The 26,358-nt window shown below is 45.7% G+C and overlaps 1 protein-coding gene across 1 annotated transcript in view; it reads left to right on the top strand.

The window, feature by feature from the left end:
• Window positions 1-599: 599 nt before the first annotated feature.
• The window catches only part of SLC6A12 (solute carrier family 6 member 12), a 36,151-nt gene continuing 10,392 nt past the window's right edge, over window positions 600-26,358 (top strand). The window contains exons 1-11 of the mRNA XM_067536268.1: window positions 600-747; window positions 3,855-3,989; window positions 4,635-4,775; window positions 6,916-7,003; window positions 9,454-9,586; window positions 12,934-13,068; window positions 15,557-15,660; window positions 16,702-16,826; window positions 17,340-17,452; window positions 18,401-18,538; window positions 19,794-19,896. Coding sequence (XP_067392369.1) covers window positions 600-747; window positions 3,855-3,989; window positions 4,635-4,775; window positions 6,916-7,003; window positions 9,454-9,586; window positions 12,934-13,068; window positions 15,557-15,660; window positions 16,702-16,826; window positions 17,340-17,452; window positions 18,401-18,538; window positions 19,794-19,896 — 1,363 coding nt within the window. The remainder of the gene's footprint in view (window positions 748-3,854; window positions 3,990-4,634; window positions 4,776-6,915; window positions 7,004-9,453; window positions 9,587-12,933; window positions 13,069-15,556; window positions 15,661-16,701; window positions 16,827-17,339; window positions 17,453-18,400; window positions 18,539-19,793; window positions 19,897-26,358) is intronic.

The following is a 26,358-nucleotide window of genomic DNA, read 5'->3' as shown; positions in this document are numbered from 1 at the left end:
TTAGACTATCGACCCATCAAATTCACTATCCTGCCTGTGACAGTGGCCAGTATCAGATATGTTACTTCAGAGGAAGGCAACCACCCCATAGTTCACCCGGTCAGTTGTACAATATTGCACATGGTGGAGGAATTCTTCCTGACCTTCCACAGATGTTTTGATGAGCGTATCTCCCTGCAGTATTAGCTTTGATTGTCTTTCCCTTTCCTGGAATTACTGGTCATGCAATTATATCCAGACTTTAGAAAGGTTTTGTCATCAGTGACAGGGAGGATACTGGGAATAAGAGGATGAGAAGGAGGTGGGTCTAGTCAGAAAGAGGTGGAGATGAAGGTGGGGCCAGGACTCCGTTTCAGCTGACCAATCAATTGGCTTCCATCTTTTAAGAACCAGCCCCTGGCATGTTGCAGACGGTTTTCAGATGGAGGTTCCCTGGAATTCTCTGGGAACTGCCCTGAGCTGAGGCTACTGTCAAAACAACTGTAGAGTCCCTTCTCAGCTCTTTCCACCTGTAGCAGCTTCTTACAGTCTATGCTCTGTTTTTCTCTCAGCTTCCCCTGCCCCGCTGGGCAGCTATGGCGGCTGAGCCCAATGGGGGCATGGCGGTACTTGAAGAGGAGAAGCCAAAAATGGAGGAAAGAGGCCAGTGGAGCAATAAAATGGAGTTTATGCTGTCTGTGGCTGGAGAGATCATCGGCCTGGGCAACGTCTGGAGATTCCCTTATCTCTGTTACAAAAATGGAGGTGGTAAGTCCATAAAGGTGCAGGTTGTGTGAGGTGTTGGCCCAGGAATATGAGCACCAGAGCAGGCACCTTCATCCATTCATATATTCACACACACCATATATAGAGACACCCTCCAGTGAGGCAGTCACACAGAGAGGGCAATCTGAGCAGTGGGAGACAAATCTCACTTCACAGATGGGCGCTCAGAGAAGCTCTGTCAGATGGAGAGGAGCAATCCAGCTTTCAGAAGGGTGCCCATTTTAATATCAGGCAAACCTCTAGGTTTGGAGTTTGTAGAGGCAGCCAAAAACTCAGATGTTTATCTAAAACACAGCTGAATTATCAGAACCTTTTGAGGGCTCCCACAGCCAGGGAACCCAGCCTGTCAGTTCCCCCATCCAACAGTCCCTGAGGCCCTCCCTCCTCCCTGCTATCTCCCAGCTGTTTCTGATCATAGCTGGTCTTCTGGCAAGGGAAAATGCTTCATTGCTGTTATCTCCTTCAGCGATCCTGCTCAAGGGCATGTGGACAACTGCTCCCCTATCCTGTATGTTCTGTGACTCAGCTGATACTCCCATCCCCACAAAACACACCCTCTAGACCTGACTGGACTATCATTGTAGCTTTTCTCACAGTACTTTGCTATTTCTGGTAATCCCTGACAAGAAAAACAGAGGTGTGTTTTCCAAAATACATTCTAAAACTAAGTAAGGCCACCACATTCTCAAAGCCGAAGAACCACGGCACTTGTCATGAATTTGAGGAACTTCAGAAAGATGTGCCTGAGAGAATGAGAAAGAAAAGCACACCTCTACCGCTTTCCCAGCAACAGATCTATAAGTAGCCAACCCCTGGCCAGGGGAAACATTCCCACAGAAAGAGTCCATCCCCCTTCGCTGCTGCTTGCATGACTTGTTTCATTCCTTATAAAACTGCAGTAGAAGACCATTTACATGGTTAAAAATGAAATTTTCTTGTGACCATAAGATGAAACAACAGAGGGGGGATAATTGAACTTTACCAGTTTCTTTATAAAAATGGTTGGACTTTGGTTCATTAAGGAAAACTAAAAGAATATAGTCCTGTAAGGTAATAAGAACATACCTTATGTTCCCATTCCATAGTCAGGTCTTGAGGTAATGTTTATAGTCATACGTAGTGCCTCCTTTGAGTTCCCATTCAGTAAAGGCCATGTCACAAATTTCATTGCATTGCATTTGAGTCTCTTCTTTCAGGTGAAACAGGAGTATCAGGATTGACAATCCTTGCAGTCTCTATCCTAACTAATGTAACATTTCTGTTGCATTAAAAAATTACTAATTTATTTGCCTCAATGATTATTTCTAATGTAGCTGTAACATATCAGGCTGTGATCTTGTTAGATCTCTCAAACTAAACACAGCTAGGCGCTGGGCAAAACATGGGTGGGCGACTAACACAGAAAATTCAGGGTGCTACAGAAAGTGGTTTTCATGTTTTAGTAGACAGCACCCTTCCCGTTGAATCAGGACTGAACCATTAGCTGAGCTCAGGGTTAAGGGGGTCTGGCCACTTGTACAGTCTTGAAAGCTTCCATGTCACTTTTTTTTAAAATAGATCTTAGCCCTGATATCCTGGCTAGCACTTTGGGAACTTTGGAAAGGAAAGAAGTTTTATAAACATGAGGTGGCACTCTTATACATTATTATTATTGATTAAATTGATCAGCCACTAGGACAATCTGAATCAAAAATCGGGAAGGGGAACTCTTTAAGGATTCATTGAATCAAGTACTGGATAATACTGTGGTCTCACGAGAACTCTGATTGAAAGGTTTTTTATGTGGCAGTGAAAGGAGCAGCTGCTTTTAGCTAAATATATACAGGATCCATGTTTCCTATCTCATGCACTTGGGCTGACCCTGTCTGAATGTGAAAAGACCTCCCTTCTGCTGGCCCCCCCTAGGTCCCCTGCAGCTATAGTACATCTAAGTTTAGGGAACATTTTGATGTTGCTCTTTATTTTAATGTTATTGGCATAAGAACAAGGGGAAATGTTCTTCATTTAAACCATTGTTAATTATCTCTCATGGGAAGGAACATCAGTCTGAATGATTGTTGATGGCAAGGGAAAAACAGATCTAGAAGGCAAATCTGGTTCTTCTGAGAGGAGGAGCCGAAATCTTTGTTCCAAACATCTGTGTTTTTATCAGAGGATTGGGGCAAAGGATGGGAATATTCACCTCTCAATTGTTCAGTGTGTCTGATGAGGCCTCGAGGAGGAAAATGGTGTTTGCCTGCCCTGCGTCTGCCATTTAGACAGTGGTGGGTGGGTTATGAAGGGTGAAGCCCAGATGCTCTTTTTGGAAAGGCAAATTATGAGATGGGAGAAGAAAAGGCTGGAGACTAAACCAAGATCTTGGCAACAGTTTAGAATCAACTGGAGAGGAGAGAGCTATCCTGATACTGTTGGTTAAGGAAGACCGAGTCCCTGTCTACACTTACCTCTGAGATTTGGTGGCAATCGACGGGAGTTACGCAAGCTATGCAAGAAACTTGCGTAACTCCCGTCGACTTCTCTGCTTCTGTTCTGCGCGCCATCTTCACTGCACTGCGGATGCAGCGCTATGCTACATGTGAAGGTGGTCTTAGTACGTCGATTTCTGGATTGACTGAGCGGGTCTTCACTCGATCCAACTTCAGTCGATCCAACTTTGCCACCGTCAGTGTAGCCGTAGCCCCAATTTGGAGACAGTAAGATTTCCTCTTACATTCCCAAATCTTTGCTCCGACCTGTTTTGAGGGTTGAAAAGCATAGTCAACTTTTATTTTCTGTGTCCTTTTTTTGTCTTCTTGCCGTTCTGCACTTCCAGGTTCAGGCCAGGCCAGGACGCAGAAGTCTGAAATAGCATGAGGAAGGTGGTGCTTGTGGTGTTTCCAGGACAAGAAGAAGAAAGTCGAGAGGCTGTTCTTTTGTAATATCTGCACAATTTTGCAGACCCAACAGGTCCATTTAGTTCAGATAAGAATTTAAGGTGTTTAGCTGAGCCTTGCTGGTACATCTCACTGGTTCATATACTGGAAATGAGTGGTTATGATAATGTTGAGTAGTAAAGATTCCCACATTTGCCACCCATACTCTTTCCATAGGTGCCTTCTTCATCCCCTATCTCATCTTCCTCTTCACCTGTGGGATCCCAGTGTTCTTCCTGGAGACAGCACTGGGACAGTACACCAGCCAGGGAGGGATCACTGCCTGGAGGAAGATCTGCCCTATCTTCGAAGGTGAGTCAATGAATGGGTTTCTCAGGTCCAAGATGGAATTTCTGGTCAAAACCAGAGAGAGGAAGAAAGGTGCGGTGGTGGGTCTCATGGGTTTTTGGTGTGAACAATTTCAAAAGGTGGAGTTTTTGTTCTGAGGTGGAACAAAAACAAATGATAAAACCTTGACTTTTTTTGTAAAATGTAATTCTTGTTTTCTAGACAGCCCTACTTTAAAACCTCAGAGAATTGGCCTCACAACTATCCTAAAGTTTTATGATCCCCATTTTACACCTGGGAAGACCGAGGCACAAAAAGATTAAGTGATTTGCTCATATTGGCATTTGCTTAATTGCTGATATTGGCAGAACCAGGATTGGAAGCTGTCTCCTGACCCTGTGCTTTTGCTCTGACACCATTCTTTGGGCATGCGATGCAGTTAGCAGTGAAAACCCTTTTATTTCTGATTTCTCTGCCACGATGAAACACACCTGGATCTCCAATCCCCAACCTGAGTCTTACAGGATTCTCTGGTGAACCAAACTACTCATTAATTTGCCATGCTCCCATCTCTAGTGGGATGGGCTATGTCACTATTTTTAGCTACAGTCTGATATATTTAGGGCTAGCCTGGGGCCATTTCCTAACCTCTGTCACTTTCCCTCTGAGGAATTGGATACGCCTCACAAGTCATCGAATCCTATCTGAATATCTACTACATCGTCATCCTGTCTTGGGCTATCTTCTACCTCTTCAGCTCCTTTGCTGCTGTGTTACCCTGGGCCACCTGTAATAATCCTTGGAATTCAGGTACAACTTCAGTTTGTCTGCTCCTGGAAAGAGGATCTGGGTTTGAAAACTTTCCATCAAAATGACTTTTTGACCGAAAATTGAGTTTTTGATTGAACATTTTTTGCAATAAGTGTTTGCTTTACATGGAAAATTTTGAATTTTCAATGAAATATTCAGCTGAAAACTAAAATATTTTGATTCAGATATCCTGCTGTGGGCCTCATGGGTGTTGTATGGTTTCCTTGTGTGCCCGTTCTCCTCTATGGGCTGGGCTGCACAAGTAGACTACTTCTCCCATGATGCACCATGGCCAGGACGCAACAGCCTCCTGCCACCATGAAGAGAGACCATAGTGCATCATAGGTTAGGTAATCTGACCAGAGAACTCTGCTCATAACGGGAGCATGAGGCACCGTGGCAGCATTTCTGAATCAAAATGTTTTGGTTTTCAATTTTTTACTGGAAATTCAATATTTTTTCAGGGGAAGAAAAGCCCATTTTCAGACCAGCTTTAGTCTGGAGTCCTCATCCCACTCCAAGTCATGGAAGGAGCTTTTCACTGGAGTGGGCGCTGCCCTTATCTAGTGTAACAGGGTACAGCACAACCCACTCACTGCCCCTCACACACTCAAGCTTCTGGGCCAGCCTCTGTCACATGGGCAGTCAACTGTTCAGTCAGTCTTGGCTTACTCGGGCCAGGTCTACGCTAGGAGTGCACTGTCAGTATAGCTATGCCAGTATACTATACTGGCAAAGCACTTCTAGGGTGGTTGCAGTTTATCCTGGCAAAATCATGCTTTTTCCAGTATAACTTATTCCAAGTCCCGCTCTAACCCCTTGGCAAAAGTGCGGACTGTATTGGAATTGTAATTTATCACTTTAAGACTGGGGGTGCGGTGCGGGGGCTCTGTAGTGAAGCATTTGGGAGCAGCAGTCAGTCTGGAAAGAGCCAAGTTTAACTTAAACCGAGGTGGGGTGAATTGTGTCTCTCTGCCTTAGGGAGCTGCTTGTTTTCTCTTTTTTGGTTTTTGGGTTCTTGTGTGTTATTGTTCTGAATGTAAGTAATAAAGCAGTGTTACGTTGCAACCTTCCAGCAAGAGTATTTGTTTTTATCTAACTTCTCTGTGTGTGTGCCATGAATGTAACAGCTGGAATAAACTAGGTGCTTATGCTGGCACGCCGATGTCAGTCAAGGATCACACCTCTTCCCGTCGCTGACCGACATAACTATGCCAGCAAAAATCTGCAGTGTAGACCTGGTCTCAGTTTTATCCAGTGTCCATGGGCCCTGGAACAAGGGAGAACACTGACCAGTCAAATGGCTCCCCAGCCTTTGTTACTTTGTTAAGCCAGCTCTGTTCCCAACAGAGTGCTAGAAAACTGGAAAGAGCTTTGACATGAGCGTGATTCCTTCTCTGTTTCACTTATGCCAAACATGTCTTAAATCAAGGCTGGATGTTTTTCTAAAAGATGTGCTCTAGTGATTATTTTGGGGACGTTCTATGGCCTGCTTTATACGGAAGGTCAGACTAGATGATCTCAATGGTCCCTTCTGGTCATGGAATCTATGAAATTTCCCTTCTCCATGTTCAGTCCACTCATAGCCCTTTCCTTGCCATACCCCTGACAGGAGTCACTGCCCTTCCCAAAGGAGGAATCTGATTCTCGCAGCTCCACAAGCAGAGCTTTATTTGTGAGGAAAGCCAGGGAAATTCCTCTCTGAGTTACTGAATGTCAAGAGAGAACTTCCCAGAGAGGGACTGTGCCTCTGTTTTTCTGTGGTTTGCCTTATCGTTTGCTGAATATATTACGAGGTGCTATTTCTGCGCTCCGCTGCTTCCCCTGAATTTTAGAAATGTCCCACATAAATCATGTTCTGAGGCAGTGTGGAGGGAGCATACGTGCATGTATGAGGTTTGGCAGTCTGGGTAACCATAGTTGCTGTCCCATAATACCCTGCATTCTACAGCCATGTGCTTCCTATTCAGTAAGGAGCTGCCACTTCTCTCCTCCCCCTCCCCCAGCTGGGATTCTGGGTGGGGAGAGAGAGTGAAGTTTTAGAGGGCAGCTGGCGTGAGCAGGGATGAGTGGGAGGGAGCTGAAAGGCTGAGAAGCATGATAATTCTCCTAGCTCACCAACTTGTTTTCTTCTCTGTAGATCAGTGCGTGGACTTTCTGAATAACTCTGACTTGCAGAACTGGACAATGCCTGAGAACACCACCTCCCCAGTTATCGAGTTCTGGGAGTAGGTACCCCGATTTCAGACGCCTCTTTCCTCAAAAGGTCACAGCAATGTGAATACTCCAAATGGAGTCGCCATAAAGCCAAAAAAGATGTGCACTGGCCACATCTCAGAACCCAGACCTATGGCACATCGCACATCATGGGGCACGTGAGCACACTTACAGCAAACTTGCGTACTGACGGGGCCCGTGCAACAGACATCCATAGGGTATGTGGGCCCACGCACAGGGCTCCCCTATACACACTCTGTCTTGCTCCAGGCACCACACTCCCCCAGAGATCAGACACTGACACTTCCTGAGAGCACGTGCATGTACACACACATGGCCGCACTCCTGACATGGCGGATGCACTCAGCACCTGCAGGTTCTGCAGACACAGAGCCTGAATACATGTTGGCAGGGCCACCCTGACAGACACCCAGAGGGCATGCATGTCCGCACACCAAGTGTGAGGATCTGTCTAGCGCAGGAGGTCAGGTAGAGGGGGTTGGAAGAGATTCTGCAAAGATGTTCTATGATGAAGCAGGAAGAGACAAAGTAGCTTTCCCCTTATTCTAATGGAGTTCCTTGTTCAGTGTTAGAGGAAAACAACTTTTTCTGCGATTCTTTACGTGAAAACACCCGGAGGGCAAACCGGCATCTCACCCGAGAGACACCGAAAGGGGAAATGCTGTGGAATGCACTGCAGGGAATCATCTGGCACTGGCCCACAGGGGGTGTGACCAATATGAGAACTGTAATTCTAAGGACTCACATTCACAGCCTGGCCCCTGCTCAGTCAAGGGAAGTCCCAGGAAGCAAGTGGGACTCAGGGGCTCAGTCACAATAGCACGTTTTCATCTATAACTTTCAAAGTGCTTTGCAAAGGTGATGAGTATCCATTGCCCCACTCAGCCGATCTGGGTATGCCTGAACAGCAGCTGGACGCTTGTGGCTGGCCTGTGACAGCCGACTCAGGCTCAAGCTGCGGGGCTGTTTCATTGCTGTGTAGACTACCGGGCTCGGGCTGGAGCCTGGGCTCTAGCACCCTGCAAAGTGGGAGGGTCCCAGACTTCGGCCTTACTCGGCTGGCACGGGCCAGCTGCGGGTTTTTCTTTGCTGTGTAGACATACCCTGACAGGCTGAGTGGGACAATGGACACTCGTCTCCTTTGCAAAGCATCCTCTGTGCCTCAGTTTCCCCCTTGGTGAAGTGACTTGTAGAACGCCACAAGATGAGTCAGGGGAAGAGCTGGGACTTCAGGGCTGGACTCCTGACTCTTTCTCTTGGTCCCTGGGTCCTTCCGTCAGTAATTACAAAAAACTCATCAGTACAACATTGCCAGTTCCAAGGGAACCATCAGAGTTTGGGGGTTTTTTTTGCTTGGGGGGTAGGGTGACCACACAGCAAGTGTGAAAAATCGGGACAGGGTGGGGAGTAATAGGCACCTATATAAGACAAAGCCCTGAATATCAGGACTGTCCCTATAAAATCAGGACATCTGCTCACCCTATGGGGGGGACATAGAGTTGTCATAGGTATTAGAGTAGTAGAGGCTGCAGGGGAACTGTCCAGACCAGGTCAGCTTTCACGTGGTCCCTGTTAGGCTGTGTCTATACTATGAATGAGGGGTGTGATCCCAGCTCTCATAGACATACTGGTGCTGGCTTTCATCTGAGGTAGCATGCAAACAATAGTAGTGTAGCCATGGTGGCACAGGCAGAGGCAGCAGTGTGCTAGCTGCCCTGCGTACAAACCCACCTGAACTCCATCGGTATGTACTGGGGGCTGCTAACACAAGCTACCACGGCCACACTGCTATTATCAGCACGCTAACTCAGATGAGAGTGAGTGCAAATATGTCTCTGTGAACAGGGAATCACACCTCCAGCTCACAGTGTAGACGTAACCTTAGGGAGACTGGGTGTTGAGGGGAACCTGTAGGGATCAGGTTGAATGAGGGCCGTCACCACAAGGGTAATTGTGTTGTGTTTCTGGAGGGAGCCATAGAATATGGGGTGGTTGGAGGAAACAAAGTTGCCAGCAGGGTAACTGGGAGCCAGTGATGATACTGGGGCTGCAGGGATGGCTTCTGACTGAGTGTGGACTGTGAGGAAGCCAAGGGGATGGCCGTGGTGTGTGACTGGGAGTGCTGTAAAGGCCAGAATGATCGGAGGCTGCAGTGGAGTTGTTGATGTGGTCGAGGGCTTTGAGAGATTGTAGAGCCCAGGCCGACAAAAGGGCAAGGTGGAACGGCAGGGGCTAGGCCGGTAGGGATCTCAGAGAGTCCTGCAGCATTACAGTGACCCAGGGTACAGTAGAGCTGTCAGAGCTAGGGTGACTGGAAGCGGGAGGGATGGGGGAGACGGGGCAGCCATGCTATGTGATGCGTATGAGAATTCTGGCCTAGGGGCTGCTGGAAGAGTCAAGTTTGGGATGTTAATCTTTCTCTCTCCACTGGCTCTGGCAGAAGGAGAGTCCTGGGACTCACAGACGGTATTAACAATCTGGGTACCGTGCGCTGGGAGCTGGCTCTCTGCCTTCTGCTCGCCTGGGTCGTCTGCTACTTCTGCATCTGGAAAGGAGTCAAGTCCACAGGCAAAGTAAGAGCAAACTCTGTCCCCTTAGTTCCTAAATCTCCTCCTAGCTGCCCTGGTAGCTCCTCTCCAACTTCTTTGCCTTCTCCATAATACAGAGAGAGATGAAGAAAGGAGGTAGGGAACACACAGGACATAGGGCCAAACTCAGGCTGGTATGGATGGGTGCAACTGCATTGGGTCTGAACTTGGCCCTAAAGAGAAGAGCAAAGAAAGCTGATCAAACAGAGATGGGAGACAAGGGACAGAGCTTAGAAGAAATGTGGAAGTCCTAAGCCAGCGTTGCTCACTGTAATGGGGAAACCTTGTAAAAGATGCTGCGTCAGCAGCAGTAACATGCAATCATCCAGTTGCCGATACACAAACCCCATGTGGTCTAGCAACATTTTTTACTGGCAAATCTCCAATCACCAATAATAATTAAACACCAGCGCTGAGTGAATAACCCACTGGAAATAATCTATTTAGGAGATCCATTGTGGTTACCTCCCACTTCCTCATTATTTGTAATTGCTCAGTTTGGGTGGTTTTGGTCTTTTTTTCTTTAACTCAATGAATTGCTCATAAACAGGGTGATTCTGTGAGCATTCCACACTCAATATTGCACATTTGAGCTGGACTGGCTGGCTGGGATTGCATAAATCACATGAAGTTATATTGTTTCCATTCCTGGATTGGATGAGCATAACATGTTTCACATGGGAGCCAGTTTAGAGAAGCCACCAGGGCTTTAATGGTGCAGGGCTGGAGTATAACCCCCTGAGCAGTGGTGAGGTTGGATTACACTACTCAGTGTAAGTCACTGTGTATATGAAAGTCACTATAGTACTACCAACTACTCAGGGCAGGTCCTTGCACATTTCCAGAGGAAGTGTGACAATCACTGACGGATGAGTGGCCAGTTTCTTCAGTACCCTTCTTCCAAAGGCATTTCCCACTATCTGCTCTCTCTCCGTACATGAGCTCTCATCTCCCTCACCCTTTCTTAGTGCAGGTATTGAGATTCATCCTTCACAACAGACACATCTCTTTAGTCCTGCGTCAATGAGCTGCTGAGGCCACGGGGCTGTCTTCCTCCCCAATATTTATAAACTTTTTACCACTATGCTCCTTGGCTCAGCTCTCAGGCGGGAATGAGTGGAACCTGCAAGACTGTTTGCCTTTAATGGAAATTTACTGAGTTGCTCTGTCTTGCTCTTTGCATATGTGTGGAGACAAAGAGGATTCAGTTAAAATCTATGTCTCCTTCCCACTCTCCTCTCATCCTTTGCTCTTAAAAAAACAATCAAATGCTGAAGTATAAACATGTGGGTTTAAAAAGATTCTTTAAAACAATGTTGAAAAATTGGAAAGGATTCAGAAGAGTTACAATGATCTGAGACCTGGAAAATCTGCCTTACAGTTAAAGCTGGGCAGAAAATGGTTTCCCTGTCCTATGAAATTTTTAAGATTAAAAAAAAAAATTCCCATCCAGAATCAGGACAAAAATATCAAAATATTAACATTTTTCATAAACAGAAAATCCAAAAAATGATTCAGTTCGGGTCAATTGAAATGTTTACTTTTAGTAATTTTGAAATGTTTCATTTCTATTACAAGTTTTCAACATTTTTTTTTTTAACTTCAATTAGTTTAGTTTTCTAAATCCAAAGTCGTTTTGAACTGCAGAGCCGGAATTTGTCATGTTTGCCATTTTGAATCTTTATATATATATATTTGAGTTGAAATTGACCCTTTCCCATGAAAAGTTTTGGTTTAGACAAATCCACATTTCTTGACGGGCAAAAATATTTTGGTCAAAAAATTCCCAGCCATAGCTACTTACAGTAAGATACTAAAGAAGTTCAATCTATTTAGCTTAACAAAGAGAATGTTGAAAGGTGACTTGATCAGTCATAAGTACTTACATGGGCAGAATGTTTCTGGTGGTAGAGGGTTCCTTAATCTAGCAAAGTCATAACAAGGTCTCATGGTTGGCAACTGAAGCTAGACCAATTCAGACTAGAAATAAGGTGCAAATGTTTAACAGTGAGAGAAATTAACCATTGGAGCAATTTTACCTAGGAATGTGGTGGATTTTCCATCACTCATAATCTTTAAATCAAGACTAAATGTTTTTCTACGATAAATGTTCTAGCTCAGTCAGAAGTTATGGGCTTAAAGCAGAAATGACTGTGTGAAATTCTGTAGCTTGTGTTACGCATGAGGTCAGATGATCATAATGGTCCCTTCTGACTTTAAAACATATGAATCTCACAAAATACTGTCAAATAATTTAACTGTTCCTCTCTGTTTGTTACCCTCATAAAAAGTTGTGCTTTGGGATATTATGAACAAGCAGACAGTTCACAGAATCTCTTAAAATATACATTCTTTGGTTTAATATTTGCAGTGGAGTAAAAAGTAATATGCAGAGCTTTTTAGTTAACAGGAAGTCAGCTCTTGACTGAAAGTTCATTTTTAATAAACAATATTTAAAGGCACAGTACCAGTAGCTTAATGGTTACTAGAACTGGGAGAATAATTCATATGAAAAGGCTGAATATTTTTTAAAACCAATTCACTTTGGCCACATTTGTGCTTCTTTTGTGTTTACTTTCCTCAAACTTCGAATGATCTGGTTTACTAGCATAAATGTTTGCAAAAAGTGAATTTCAGTGACAAATTTCAGTACCAGCAGTACTTGTATGCTCATTGAATAGAAACAGTGACCCTTGGCTTATTTGACCAATCACAGCTAAATAATACAGCTTGATGTTAGAATATGTGCTATGAATTCATAGTGCACCCAAAAATTCAAAAGGATATTATTTGAGTGAATCTGAATAATGAATACATTTAGGGAAATTGCAGCTTGCTCACTGATATTAAATTCCACCAGCAGAAAAAGGGGCTAAAATAGTTAGTTAATGATGAATGATTCATTCTGCTCCAACAATTACCTAAATCAGTCCATTTCACTTCCCACACAAAAGAGAGAAGAGGAGCATTTTACAAAAACCATGGTCAAGATTTTCAAAAATGCATCAAGATTTTGGGGGCCTGTAGAATCAAGATGAGATGCCTTCAAGGGGCCTGATTTTTTTTAGTGTGCAGAGCAGTCACTCTTTGAAACTCAGGCCCCTGTAAGGTGTCTCAGGTTGCCCCTTTGTTCCCCTCAAATTCACTGCTCATGCTTGAAAATCTTGACTGTGAATAGAAATGTTTTCATGACCTTTAATTAGAATTCAGTGAAAGCAGAGGCTTTGGGGATTTAAAGACTCAAGTATTGTTAATAGAGTTAGGGGATTTGTTTTGGATGAATAATTTATAGGGTGACAATGTCCCCTTTTAATCTTTCTCTCTGCTTTCAGGTTGTTTACTTCACTGCTACATTTCCCTACCTAATGCTTTTTGTCTTGCTGATTCGAGGGGCCACCCTGCCTGGTGCTTTTGAGGGGATCATGTTCTATCTGAAGCCAGACATTTCCAGGCTTGCAGACCCACAGGTGAGTGACTACAGCTTGATACCATGAGGTGTGGAGAGACTCCAACAAAGGCTATGTCTACACTACAATTTATGTCAGCATAACCTATGTTGCTCAGGGGTGGGAATAAGCCACCCCCCCGAGTGACATGAGTTACACCGACATACGCGCCGGTGTGGACAGCTACTGCCTCTCGCGGAGGTGGTTTTATAATGCCAACGGGAGAGCTCTGTCCCACTGGCATACAGCGCGGTGCAGCTTCATCAGTGCAGTGTGCTGCTGCAGCACTGTATGTGTAGACAAGCCCTTGAGACTGACAAAATATTGAGGCCTCTTTAAAAGGGCTGACGGGGGAATCTCAGCCCAGCACAAACATAGCCTTTTTATCAGTGTATTTTAAACATATGGGTGTCTTAGGTCATTTCCATTTAGGGGCTTGGCAAATGCAGAAGCATCTATTAAATATTTAGTGTGTGACAGATGGTTTTGTTGAGTCTTAAATGAAATTATGATTAACAAAAGGGGGAAAAAAACTCTCCATTTTCTCTGGCCTGGATTGAGCTTCTCTTGACAAAATATTGAGGCCTCTTTAAAAAGACTGATGGAGGAATCTCAGCCCAGCACAAACATAGCCTTTTTGTCAATGTATTTTAAACCTATGGGTGTCAAGAGGCTGGAGCTTCCTCAGGGAGGCCAGCTTCCTAGGATAAGAGAAACTGCAGTAGGTGTGTAGGTAACTATAGACACTATGAACAGTCAGTTTTTACTCTGATATTCTGCATCTCTGGCATTTGCTGGGAAATCTGCACCTTCTTGCAGAATTGTGTTCCAGAATGTCTGCTTTAATTTAAAAATATTACATTTCTAGCACCTATCACTTTGGGAGGGAAGAACCTTGAACGTGTGTAACTTGCATTTAGTGTTAGTTCCCTGAGTTTGCAGACCGCCTGAAACAATAGTTCAGAGACGTGTGAACTGCCCATGCATCGCAATGGGATGTTAATTCTGAGACCTAAAGGTGAGTATTTAAATGATGATTATTTCACTGCTGATTATTTTAGCAGAAGCATCCAACTAATGTGCTTTTCTCAGTCTCAAACTGCGTCCCAGATGGCAAAAGGCCCAACTGCTCCCTCCCCAGCTGCTAAAACCTCCAGTTTCCTAATGACTTTCAGATGCAGTGATGCGTTGTCCATACAAAAATCTGTGGCATGCTGAAAACATTGAGACAGCTTAAAATAAACCGAATTTTTAAAATCAAAATAAATAACACAGGGACTGAGTGTTTTATTCATATTCATAGTTAATTTGTTTAAAACCTCCATTTGCTAATCGAAAGGAAGTTGATATGGAACTTCTGGTCTGCCGCATGGGAGGGCTGCAGGAGCCAGATACCTGGCTGAAGAATTTGGGTCCCACTTGCTGTGGAAAAGGTGGGACCTTGATTGTAATGGGATGAACGTGTATGGGTTTGCTCTGTGTATGTGTAGGTCTGGATCCATCAGGATTCTCAGTTAATTTAAACGGCAGAGCTTGGCTGGGTGTATTTGAAGACCTGCCTGTTTGCAGCCACTTGGAAACCAGCTGGCCACTGTTGAGGGGAGAGCAAGGATACTGGACAGGTTTTTCCCTCCTGGCTGTTAACTTTTTACTGAGGTCCTTCTCTGGCTTATGGAAGATGCTGAGTGCTGCAGCCTGTCTTTTACGGCTCTGTATACTAGCATCGCACTGTGTGTGAGAAAGAGCTCTCAGTAGAGGGACGTGGAGGAGGAGCCAGAGGCTGAGGGCACAAATAAACAACAGACTCTCAGCTGCTTTGGGCGGGTGCCAGGAGAAACTGAGTTAATGAAACCCTGGTGGTGATGAGATACTATGAACACAGCATCTCCTGGTTGCTCCTGTTGTCGGGATCTTCCTCCACCCGCACGTGTAGGGAATGCCAGGTGGTGTGGTGTCATATAAAGGTTTTATTGGCACTTGTTTGAGATGACTCTGTAAGACACTCGTGGCTCTGTCACTCCCACGCAGTGAGGCGATCCCCAACTTGTGCTGATACAGCCTTTCTACCATAGCACAGCACCACACATCCTCTTCGTTCTACGGGCACTTTAGCTTAGAAAAAAGGAATGGCGTTTGGGATTGTTCTAGCCCCCTGAATGACGGTACGGATGATGACAACCCTCTTGGAATATTCCCCCCTGATAGGGAGCCTGTGCAACAAAGACCCTGGGGCTGAAAAATCACTCTCCTTTCCCCACTCAAATCCTTTCCTCCTTGGCTATTTGAGAGAAGCCATTGGAGTCTGGAAGGAAAATCTTCCCAATCTTCACTCCAGTCCCTCAGCCTTGGACAATCACCCTGGTTTTCCCAGAGACATGTTGCACTGTGCACGGATTCTTCCTTTCTCCAAGCCTGGCAGGATGCAGCCGCAAAGCATGTGTGCCCTGACAGGACGTAACCATTTCTTTCCTTTGCCGTACCTGGAAATCGCTGTCCTTTTCTGTTCCAGGTGTGGATGGACGCGGGCACGCAGATCTTCTTCTCTTACGCTATCTGCCAGGGGTGCCTGACGGCTTTGGGCAGCTACAACAAGTACAATAACAACTGCTACAGGTAGGAGCAGCCTGTGCGTCCCTCCCCCTCTCACACCCAGCTGAAGAGCCAAGTAGGCAGCCAAGCAGCATGTAGCTGGTGCTATGGCCTGCACTGCCTCAAAATCAAGTGTGGGGCTGTGATGCCATTTCGTCTTCTGCTCTTGCCAGCTCTTACAAGCTGAGCAGGGCTGAGAGACTGGATAGGAGACTACCCAGGAAAACCCGGGTGCTACAAGAAATGGCTCTGGTGACTCTGTAGGTGGCGCTCTTCCCTCTGGATCAGTGTTGAACCTTGGTGAAAGGGGGCACGATGCTCCTGAGGGTGCCATTGCTGAACTGATATGGGCACTGTAAAATGTTACATGATATTGATGCATGTGGCCAAATTCAGTTCAGTTCCCTGGGCCTGATTTCAGGGGAATTACGCCAGATTCACAGTGGCCTAAAGAAGGGGAGAAGCTGGCCCACAGTATCAAATGCCTCAATAAAATCAAGTTACGTTCCATTTACCCTCTGTGTGTTTTAATTCTATCAGAAAGAGCAACAGGGTTGTCTGGTGTGACTGGTTCTTTTTCATCCCATACGTATTGCTTCTAGTTCCCTTTCCCTCTCGGGCCTGATCCCCAGTCCACTGAAGTCAACGGGAGCCTCTCTTTTGGTTTCAGGGGGCTTTGAATCAGCTCCCTTGTTATTTAGGGATTCTTTTTCTCTCAGTATTTGTTCCATTGCTCTACCCTCACATGATGATTCCTGTTGCCTCTTGTGCCAAGTCCCTATTGACTTCACCAGGACATCCTGCATGACTGTGGCCCTCTGTCCTTTTTTCTGCCAACTGTAATCATATAGCTTTTGTAGTGCCATGGGTCAAAGCCGTAGGGTGCTGAGTTCTGTTTTGAGCTCCTGGCCTCTGGAAGAATCTAAAGCTAGTGTTAGTGTAACCCAGTGCAGGGATTCCTGTCCCATTCAGGAAGCTGAGCACAAAAGCAATCGCCAAAAGTGGTAAATTCTGCAGAAGAAAACAATGCCATCTCTATGTTTCCCTTTGGTTCTGCCCCAACAGGGACTGCTTCATGCTATGTTTCCTGAATAGCATCACCAGCTTTGTGGCTGGCTTTGCTATCTTCTCTGTGCTGGGCTTCATGGCGCAAGAACAGGGCGTGCCCATTTCAGAAGTGGCTGAGTCCGGTAGGTGCTTTCTAACTGTGGCGGGGCCAAAAGCAAAACTTAAAGCATGGACTATTTAGGAATTGACACCTTTAAATCTGAAGCCAGTCCATGAGGTTACCAGTGCTGTACCTCGAATCAATCCTACATCCTCTGTAATTGCCAGCGAGCCCAGTCCCGCTGCCCAGAACAAGCTCTGCCTGTTCTGTGGACCCAGAGGCTTTGGTCTATGTTGTCCAGAACCACTGTGTCATTCTCTGCTGTGCTGATGTTCCTAGTTCCACTGTTGAGAACCAGAGCTGCATTCCCGGTTGTTTTGAAATCCCTGATTCGTCTGTCCAAAACCAGCTGCTCTGCTCATGTCAGCAGCAGTCATTATCCTGTGTGTCAGTGATCGTTGCATGGTACATTTTGGGGAAGTGAGTGAGGTCTTAGCAGGCTGAGTTTTTTTAAACAGGACATTAAACTGGTTCTTATGTTGCTGGGTGGTGGTGGTGGGGAAATCCCTTTCTGACTCGGCTATCTGATCGGCAGGTCCTGGCCTAGCATTTATCGCGTATCCAAAGGCTGTAACGATGATGCCTGTGTCTCAGCTCTGGTCCTGCCTCTTCTTCCTGATGTTGATCTTCCTGGGACTGGACAGCCAGGTATAGTGAAAAACCCTTCTCTTCCCCCTCTAACTCCCAGGTGTCTGTCACATGTTTGAGAGCCTTGTGTAGGTTATCACTCATGGGTGGGAAATGGTTATGTGCCACACAGCCACCTGAAACACGTCACACATCCACATTGCTTCCAAATGATAGTACTTAGAGCTTGCCAGTTCATCTCAGCAGTCAGCTGGTGTTAGGTGTTATTCCTAAACAGTGACCTACAGCACCTGTACCTTCTGGCATACGTCTCTTGACAATCCCGTGACAATCATCAGCTGCGTTTCTTTGTCCTTCCCACCATGCCTGCCATTAGGGGCTAGCAATCATCCCTCATGAGCCAGGCACTTTGCCCCACAGTTTGTGTCAATCTCCTCTCAGTTTACTAGGGCTCCCTTTGTATCGTGATGGTCCCCAGCTGTAACTGTAGGTGGATGGCATCTCCTATTGTACTGTGAGAGTTCTTGATTCCACGTGTGCCTTGTGACCTGCAGTACCCTCGTTGTCTCCTGGCTCCAGAGTAGCTGCTTCCTGGTAGTAACTTCTGTTCTACCACACTGGTTCTTTGTGCCACGTGATTTGTTTCTTGATCACCCCTTCTGGTGAGGTGCAATTCCCCAGTTGTCTCCCTGTTCCGTGTACCATTTCTGTTGTACCTCAACATCCTCTCTACCCCCCGGTGCAAGGCTTGTGCTAATCTCACTCAGTTCCAGATGTGGCTCCAGCTGCCCCTCCTGAGTGCTACGTTCCTGCTGTTGCACGGTGGTAACTCCACTTCATTTGGTTCTCAGCGGTTGTAGATGCAGCTACGCTTCCCTGTTTGCAAGCGATTCATGTATGAAAAAGAGGAGAGAGACTGACTGAGTGGAAGAATGAAAGTGGGAAAGAGGATGGGTGGGGAAGGGGAGGCATTCGGTCCGTGGTTTCTTGACATGCATTTTTCTGCAGTTCGTCTGTGTTGAGAGCCTGGTGACGGCCATTGTCGACATGTACCCAGAAGTGCTCCAGAAGAAAGGGCACCGGGAGCTGCTGATCCTGGGGATTGCAGTCATATGCTACCTGCTTGGCCTGGTGCTAGTCACTGAGGTAAGAAGGAAAGTACATGGTAGGGGAAAGGATACTGACTGTTTGGAGCAGTTTGTATTTCACACTGTCATTCTCTCTCTTTAGTTTAGTTTATTAGCTGGTGCATATCATAACCAGTCATTCTTTTTTCTTATATAGGGCCAGTTGAGATGTTGTAGTACTGTATAGATGAGCCCTCCTCTGTCATATGTCTCAGAGATAATCTAGCACCAGGAAAGGTCCATCTGAAAGTTACTTTATATCCAAACTCCAGTCCTGATGGCTCTCAGGTAAAAAAAAAAGATGAGCTACACATGAGATGAATGCTGCCAGTCTTTGTCATAGTGGAGGTCTTCCAAGGGAAGGCACGGTTGACTGGCTGTCCTCTGTGGAACACAGGATTGGGGGCAGGAAGGCTGTTGATAGCAGGTCCTAGACCAAGTTAGAGGAAAGAAGTCCCTGATAGCTGTGCCCCTCACTCTGGAGACAGACTTCAGGATCTGTCTAACTTCCCTGAGGCTTTTACACACCGTCCGTCACTGAAGGATAATCTAAAAGTTGGCCCAGAGTTTGGTGGGATTAATAGGAGAGCTTTTCTTCTGTTTCAGCAGCCATTCAAGAGGCTGAATAATTTTAGAATGTACCTGTTGCACTTTTCTTTCATTGGAAGGACTATTTTTAGTCAAGAAAAGCTGTGAGAATCCGAGAGTGAGTCAGATTGTACAAATAGCTCTCCTGAGAGTAGAACAAAGGCTCAGGCCATTGTACTGTCATTGCACAACAGAGTCAAGGGCTCAGAACTGTGCTTGGACCCTTGTAACATGTAGAGATGGACCTGAACAAGAAACCTGGCATCTAAACATCCTGAACTTCAGGGGAGTTCATATCTGGATCTAAACTTTATGGCTTGCACACAGAGTTCAGCATAGCCCCAGGCCACATTCAGAAACCGGGCTAGAAACTTGCCAGGGAGAATGGTCTATGGCAGTGTTTAAAACACCCTCTTCTCTGTGGACACTGAAATCATGCTATGAAATGATTATGAAACATCATCATGGCACCATGCCTGATAATCATTTTAGGGCATGATGGTACCTAGCATAGTTAATCTCCTAGTTCAGGCAGCCCTAGAGAGAAATCCTTTCTCCTATACCCCTTTGGTCTGTGTGCAGTTCCCCTGTCCCTCAACCTGTTTCTGTATTCATCGGAGTCATTTTCTCTTGCACATTCCCTTTTGCTGAGTCCTCCATGTCTCCCCTTTCTCTTTCTGTCACAGGGTGGAATGTACATCTTCCAGCTGTTTGATTATTATGCTGCCAGTGGCACGTGCCTGCTGTTCCTGGCCATTTTTGAAGTCATCTGTGTTGGCTGGGTGTATGGTAAGTGGACAACAAAGACCCAGGCTGCTGTGGGAGGGATGGGAGTAGCCATGTCAGCCCCAGGGTAAAGCAGGAGAGCTTCATGCTTCTGATTTAATCTGTTCACCCATGGGATTCCTCAGTCCCCAGGCACTAGGCTAGTCCACTCTTAAAACTTACAGCAGCACAGTTGTATTGGTACTTGTATAGCCACATTTTGTCAACAGGAGAGAGCTCTCCCACCAACACAATAAAACCACCTAAACAGTAGCGGTAGCTACGTCGGAGGGAGAGCGTCTCCCACTGACATAATGCTGTCTAAACAAGCACTTATGCTGGCAAAACTTGTCTCTCAGGGGTGTGGTTTTTTCAAAATGAAATTAAAGGTCTGATCTGACTCCCAGTGAAATCAATAGCAAAACTGCCAATGACTTCAATAGGCACAGGGCTGGATCCCAAAAGCACAAGTTTCTACTGCCTGCTCCCTGTGTGCGTGCATGTGTGTGTGAGAGAGACAGTCATACAAATGCAAAAATGAGAGCATGGAGTCATTGCCACCCTGAATGCTACCTAGGGCAACACTTCACCTCATTCCTGCCCTGGTTATCTGAAACAGTCCTCATGGTTTCAATCCCAACGCTGATGCAGCCAGGGGAGTGTATGTGAGCTCTCTTCTGGAACAGTTAATCCCTGTGTGTACACTGTTGTTGTTTGGAAAATGCTCCCTGCAATGTGTTATGGTGGCGTGAGACTTCAAATACAGAAAGGAGAAAATGTATCTGCTTATTCTATGCTGGGCTTTCACAGCTGGGAAAAGAATCCAAAAACCTTGTTCTTCCCCTTTGGCAAATGCCACCAGTGGGTTTGATGAAGCCTGGTCCTTTTACCGGAATAAAGCTCTGCACAGGCAATCTCAAATCCTTGTAATGACGCCTGGTTGACAGGCAGCAGGAAGGTACCTAGCAGTGGGTGGCATCATAATTGCTGGCAATGGGGAAGCTTGGAAGGTGTATATGTGTTAGCACCACTGCTGTAATACTTTGCAGCGTAAGCAAGGGAATCAGTGCTGGAGCACTAACCCATAGGCAGGGGAAAACCCATCAACTGGCGCTAGTCATCTTTTCCACTAGCTCCCCCATTTTTTCCTACTGACTCCATTTCAACACTCTCCAAAATGAAGTCAGCAAGTACAAATTAGAGTAAAGACATTAGAATCACAACATGTCCTGACAAGGCCTGGGAGGAAATGTTTAAAAAACTGGGCATGTTTAGCCTTGAGAAAAAAAGAGTGATGGGGGACCTGATAAGTCTTCAAATATGTTATAAAGAGGACGGGGATCAATTGTTCTCCATGTCCATTGAAGGTAGGGCAAGATGTAATTCCCTTAGGCTTGATCTACACTGCTGGTGGCCGTCGACAGGAGGTACACAAGCTACATACTGTAGCTTGTGTATCTCCCGTCGACTTGCTTATGTTGCTGTACTGTGGCGTCTCCACTGCACTGCATTGATGGGAGACACCCTCTGGTCAACGCAGCCTTACTTTTTTCGAGGGGATGAATTTATGGCGCTGACCAGAGAGCACTTCTGGGATCGATTGAGCAGGTCTCCACTGTCTGCTTAATCGATCTCACTGCATTGATCCATGCAGCCCTGGCAGTGTAAGTGGGAGGGAAGAGAGTAGCTCCCTTTATGAAAATCTTTCACTAATTTCTGTAATGTGTGTCCAGCTATTACAGCTCTGGTCTCATTACTGCATATAATGTTTTACAAAGAACAAGGAATCTCCCCCACTGCTCTCATCTAGAATTATTCCTCTGGCTGACTGCATGGGTTATCCCTTTTTCTGGAGCATTATCACTGGCCATCAGATGCTGGACTTAATGATCCGGTGCTTTGATCTAGTGTGATAAATCCTGTGCTCCTAGTCAGATATGATTCTAAGAGGTGCTGAGTACTCCTCTCGAGTTAGCTTAGCCTCAGTGAGAGTGGCCAAGTTATGATATAACACTTGAATTTCTGAAACCATCCTGGCACTGCACTCGCTTGTGTGTAGTGCCAAGACATCTGGGGACCTATCCCATCATTCTTAGCACTTCAGCAAGCTGAGCCAGGCTGAATTCTTTCCCAGTGAACTGTAGGGGAACTTGTCTGTCCTCTCGTCCTGTCCTGCACATGGGAGGAATTGTGGGAAGGCAGCTGAGAACTAGTGGCACTGGAATGGAGTTAGCCTGTATTCCCACTACAGAGTGGTCATACTAACACTTGATGAATTGGGCTCACTTGAATTTTAGCCTGTACCCCCTGACGGGCCAGCCCACTTGAGTTAAAAGCTCAGTGGAGTTAAGGGTTTTTGTCTGTGGATGGGACTCAAGTTAGCGGCAACCCTCGAGTTATATCTTGAGTTAAACTTTGCAATGAAGATAAGCCCATAATCAGTTTCTGCAGGAATTAAGTCGCTCTTCCAGAGAGGTGGGTGGGAAGGGGAAGAAGTTTCTAGCTCCTATGGTTGTGGAGAGAACCTTCCAACGGGCCGTTGAGGCAGCTCTGTCAGACTGAATATGGAGAGAGAGAGAGGCCGTTGTTTCTCTATTGTGGCTGCATTGGGGATACTTTACATGCCTCCTTCGGCGCCAGCGTAGCCAGCCACTGGGGGATTCCACCTGCATAGGAGAGCCTCAGGAGAGGGCAGTTCCTGTAGTGGCTCTTATGCCATCCCCTCTCCCTGTAGTCTGTGCAGGAGATGTGGCCGGGGAAGGGAGCATAGCCCCAGTGACCCCTGGCTGTCATAACACCCGTTTGGGACCATTAGGAGTCAGTGTATAGTAGAAAATCCACCGGGCTTCTCTAATTCATGCCAGGGACAGCCCCGGTGCTTGTGCAGTCTAGAACTGGGGGACTAAAGGGAGCAGCTCTGTTGCCCACTCTCAGCTGCATTGAGCCCATCAAGAGGCGTGAGAGTTCTTCCCACCTCACTGGGTGCTGTATTTCAGGAGTTCTGCTGTCATTACGATTGTAAACTTGCAGGGCAGGGGACTCTGTCTCTTCCTGTGTGTTTGTGTGACACCCAGCTGAGTGGGGCCCTGACCCTGACTGGGTGCTACAGTAATGTAATTAACACATCATAATGAATTCAACATTTTTTGTCCTCCTCCCATCTTCAGCTTGGGTTCCTGGGTAACTCCTCTTTGCCATCTCCTGCTCTCTTTCATAACATACTCCCTGGCTGATGCTCCTTGACTGCTCCTCTCATGCCCGCACAACTTACTCTTCTGCTTTCCTTTCCCTTCTGCAGCTTCAGCCTGCTGGACAGGTACTTGTGCTTTCCCTGCCATCCAATGGATGGGTTGCTTAGAGGGCTCCGCTGCATCTTTGTCAGATTGTCCTGTCTTAGCTTCTCTCGGGTTGTGCTTTGCAAACTCATGCTCTTTCATGCCTTCTCATCAGTCTCCCTCTATTGAAGGCAAGGTGAAGGTCTCCCTTTTAAGTACTGGGGACTTTCTCCTGGTCTAAATATTGCCATGTAAGGGTTGCATTGAAGACTGCCAGTTTCTTTCCCTTTGTTCATCTCCAATGAGCTCTCTTGACCTCTGCCTTGTGTTGGTTTCCAGTTCTCCCACCGCTGCTCATGACAGCTCACTCTTGTCCATGACTATAGCATCTTCATGGTCAGTGATCTGTCCCTTGATTTCTTCCCACTCACACATGCACCACACACCGCTCCACACCTCTGTTTCATTCTTCATCGTCTTGCTGAGAAGCCATGTTTCTGTTCCATGGCATGTTGTAAGTGTCAACCTGATCTTTTCAAACAGAAAAGCCTCTTACTCTTTGTGTTGTTGTTCAGCTTCCCCAGTGACTTCTTGTCCATCCTGGAGTCTTCTTCTCAGAACTTCCTTCTGCTTTGGAATAACAGGGACTGGTCATCTGAGTCAAGCATCCACTTTAACAGCTTTCCCATCCATTAATGATCTACTCTTGTTCTACATTTGCATGTGGCATTACAGAGCTACGTCCCTGCCTACTGTGCAGATTGCTTATAATTTAATCTGCAGAGTCCCAAGGCCCAATAGCTCACACTTCTACTTTTCCCCCCCTTTATCCCGTCCTTAACTGAAATGACTTTTTGAGCTACTTTTGAAATGAGCCAACACCATGGCAGATGAAATCCAGTGTAGACAAGTGAAAAGTAAAGCATGTTGGGAGAAATAATTTAAAATACACATATGCACTGATGGATTCTGAGTTAGTTTCATCCTCTCAGAAAATAGATCTAGGCTTCACTGTGGTGAGCTCAGTGAAGATGTCTGATCAATGTACCACGGTAGCTGAAGATGTGATTAAGGCTGCATTAAGAAAAGAGAGAGAATAAAACAGACAGTACTGTTGTTCAGTGGATTGCTCAGAGAACTGAGAGTCTGAAGAACTTGGGTCAGATCCTCAATTGGAGTTATGCCAGTTTGCACCTGTTTAGGATTTAGGCTGCGGGTTTCCATTCTGGGCTTTCCTATTGCCTACCTGTGTGGATCTTGGACAAGTTACTTGGCCTCTCTGTGTCTCAGCTTCCTCCTTAGTAGAATAAGGACAATAATATCTACTTCTGTAAAGTGCTTTGAGATCCTCAAATGAAAGATTCTGTAGGACTGCAAACGATGATGATTATGCTATCATATAAATGGATTGTGCGGTTGAAGGGCAATCAAACTAAGGATGGTAGTTACCATATGAATAGACCAATCGATTGCATCTTTTTATCTTTTCTCATAATACAAGAACAAGGGGAGACTGAGAGCAACAAATTGAAAATGGATTGAAGGACATTCTTTTTTTTCTAATGCACTGAATAATTAACCTACGAAGATAACCATTGCTGGGTATTCTAGAGAAAACTGGATTAGACACATTTGAACTTGAACAGTATCTGCAGTTCTTATAGGGTAGATTAAAAAATAAGGGCTCCGCATCCTGATGCGTCATGGCATAAACAGACCGCCAGCCGGGTTCCGTAAGCAACTTCAATGGGTTTTTGTATTTCTTTGAAAACATCCAACACTGGTCACTTGCAGATGTGATATTAGCATTGGTGGCCCATTATTTTGCTCCACTATGGCAACTCTTAGGAGGCACCGGATAAAAGCAGGCACCTCTGTTCTTTTCAGTGAAGATCTCTCTGGAGAGAGCATTAGGGCATACGCTCCAGTAATGGATATAATCCTTCCAAATTTGTACTGGGGAGAAAGGGCAACACATGCTGCCTCCATCTTCTTCGTAGCTAGAAAGCAATGGTGACTGGCTGAACCGATGACTTCTTAAGCCTGATTACTTTGTCGTCTGCTTGTGAAAAGTAGAACATGCAAACCTCCTGTTCAACAATGCTGCGAATCCATTCTTGTCAGGTCCCACTGTGTCGTCATCCACTACATCATCCACTGCTTGCGATGGATGCACTGGAATGACAGAAAATGGTGCTGATGCCAGAATACATTTGGAAAAGGAGACATTAATATACTACTAAATATAATGAGTAGAATATGCAGAGGTGTCTTCTGTGTTCCCCTTGCTATTGTTTGGTATATTTGCTTTTGAAAAAGAGCTCTATCCGCAGTCTCCCAGGATTTTTCTTCCACTTGATCCTATCAAAAAATCCATGATGAAATTCCTGATACTCCACTGACTTTAGCAGATTTACACCAGGGATGAATTTGCCCATGCTGTATTTAATGTCACAATGTGTTCCTGGGGAAAGCTTGTGCAATGTCACAGAGACTATTCCATGGTCTTGTTTGAGCCTGGCAAGCGATATCAGTAGAGTTGGTCAAAAAATTGCTCCTCGCCCCATGGAAAATTTCAACTTTTCAGGAGGAAAAAAAAGCCCCACCACACTGAATATTTATGGCCAAATTCAGAAATGCTGCTTCAGTGCTTCATGGGAGTTTTCTGGTGCCTCGTGTCCACATTCTCCTTTATGGTCTGGGCTCCCTGGCCAGACTGTATCTCCCTCAATACACCATAGTCTCCCCGTTTTTGCTGAGCCACTGCAGTGCATCATGGGAATTGCATGGGTCTCGTCCATCACAAAAGTTGTAATCCAGCTGGGGAACCCAGCCATAGAGAGAATGAGGGCATGAGCCATCCAACTTCAACTTCCATTGGGCATCATGTCAACATTTGCAAATTGAATTTTTTTGGATTTCAGCAAAACGTTTTGAATTCCAAATTTTCAGATTTTAAACAAAAAACGGTCAAAATATTCTGTGGAAAGTGGACACGTCATGGAAAATTTTGTTTTGTCCAAATCCCCATTTTCCTTCAAAAACATTTTGATGGAAAATATTTGACCAGCCTTAGATATCAGCTAGGACACTTAAGCTGAAGCCAGCTGCGTCTTGCTGCTTTCTAGGGCAGGATGTTCTTCAGAGGGCCCATCCGCCCATATCCACACACTTAATCTAACAGAACGGTCTCTTGTTGACCTTCTGAACA

This window comes from Emydura macquarii, unplaced genomic scaffold (assembly GCF_026122565.2).
Source record: "Emydura macquarii macquarii isolate MOO-44397 ecotype Brisbane River unplaced genomic scaffold, CSIRO-AGI_Emac_v2 contig_3530, whole genome shotgun sequence".
Classification (NCBI taxonomy): domain Eukaryota; kingdom Metazoa; phylum Chordata; order Testudines; family Chelidae; genus Emydura; species Emydura macquarii.
The sequence above is the reverse complement of the archived record's forward strand: the minus strand, read 5'-3'. Positions and strand labels throughout refer to the sequence as shown.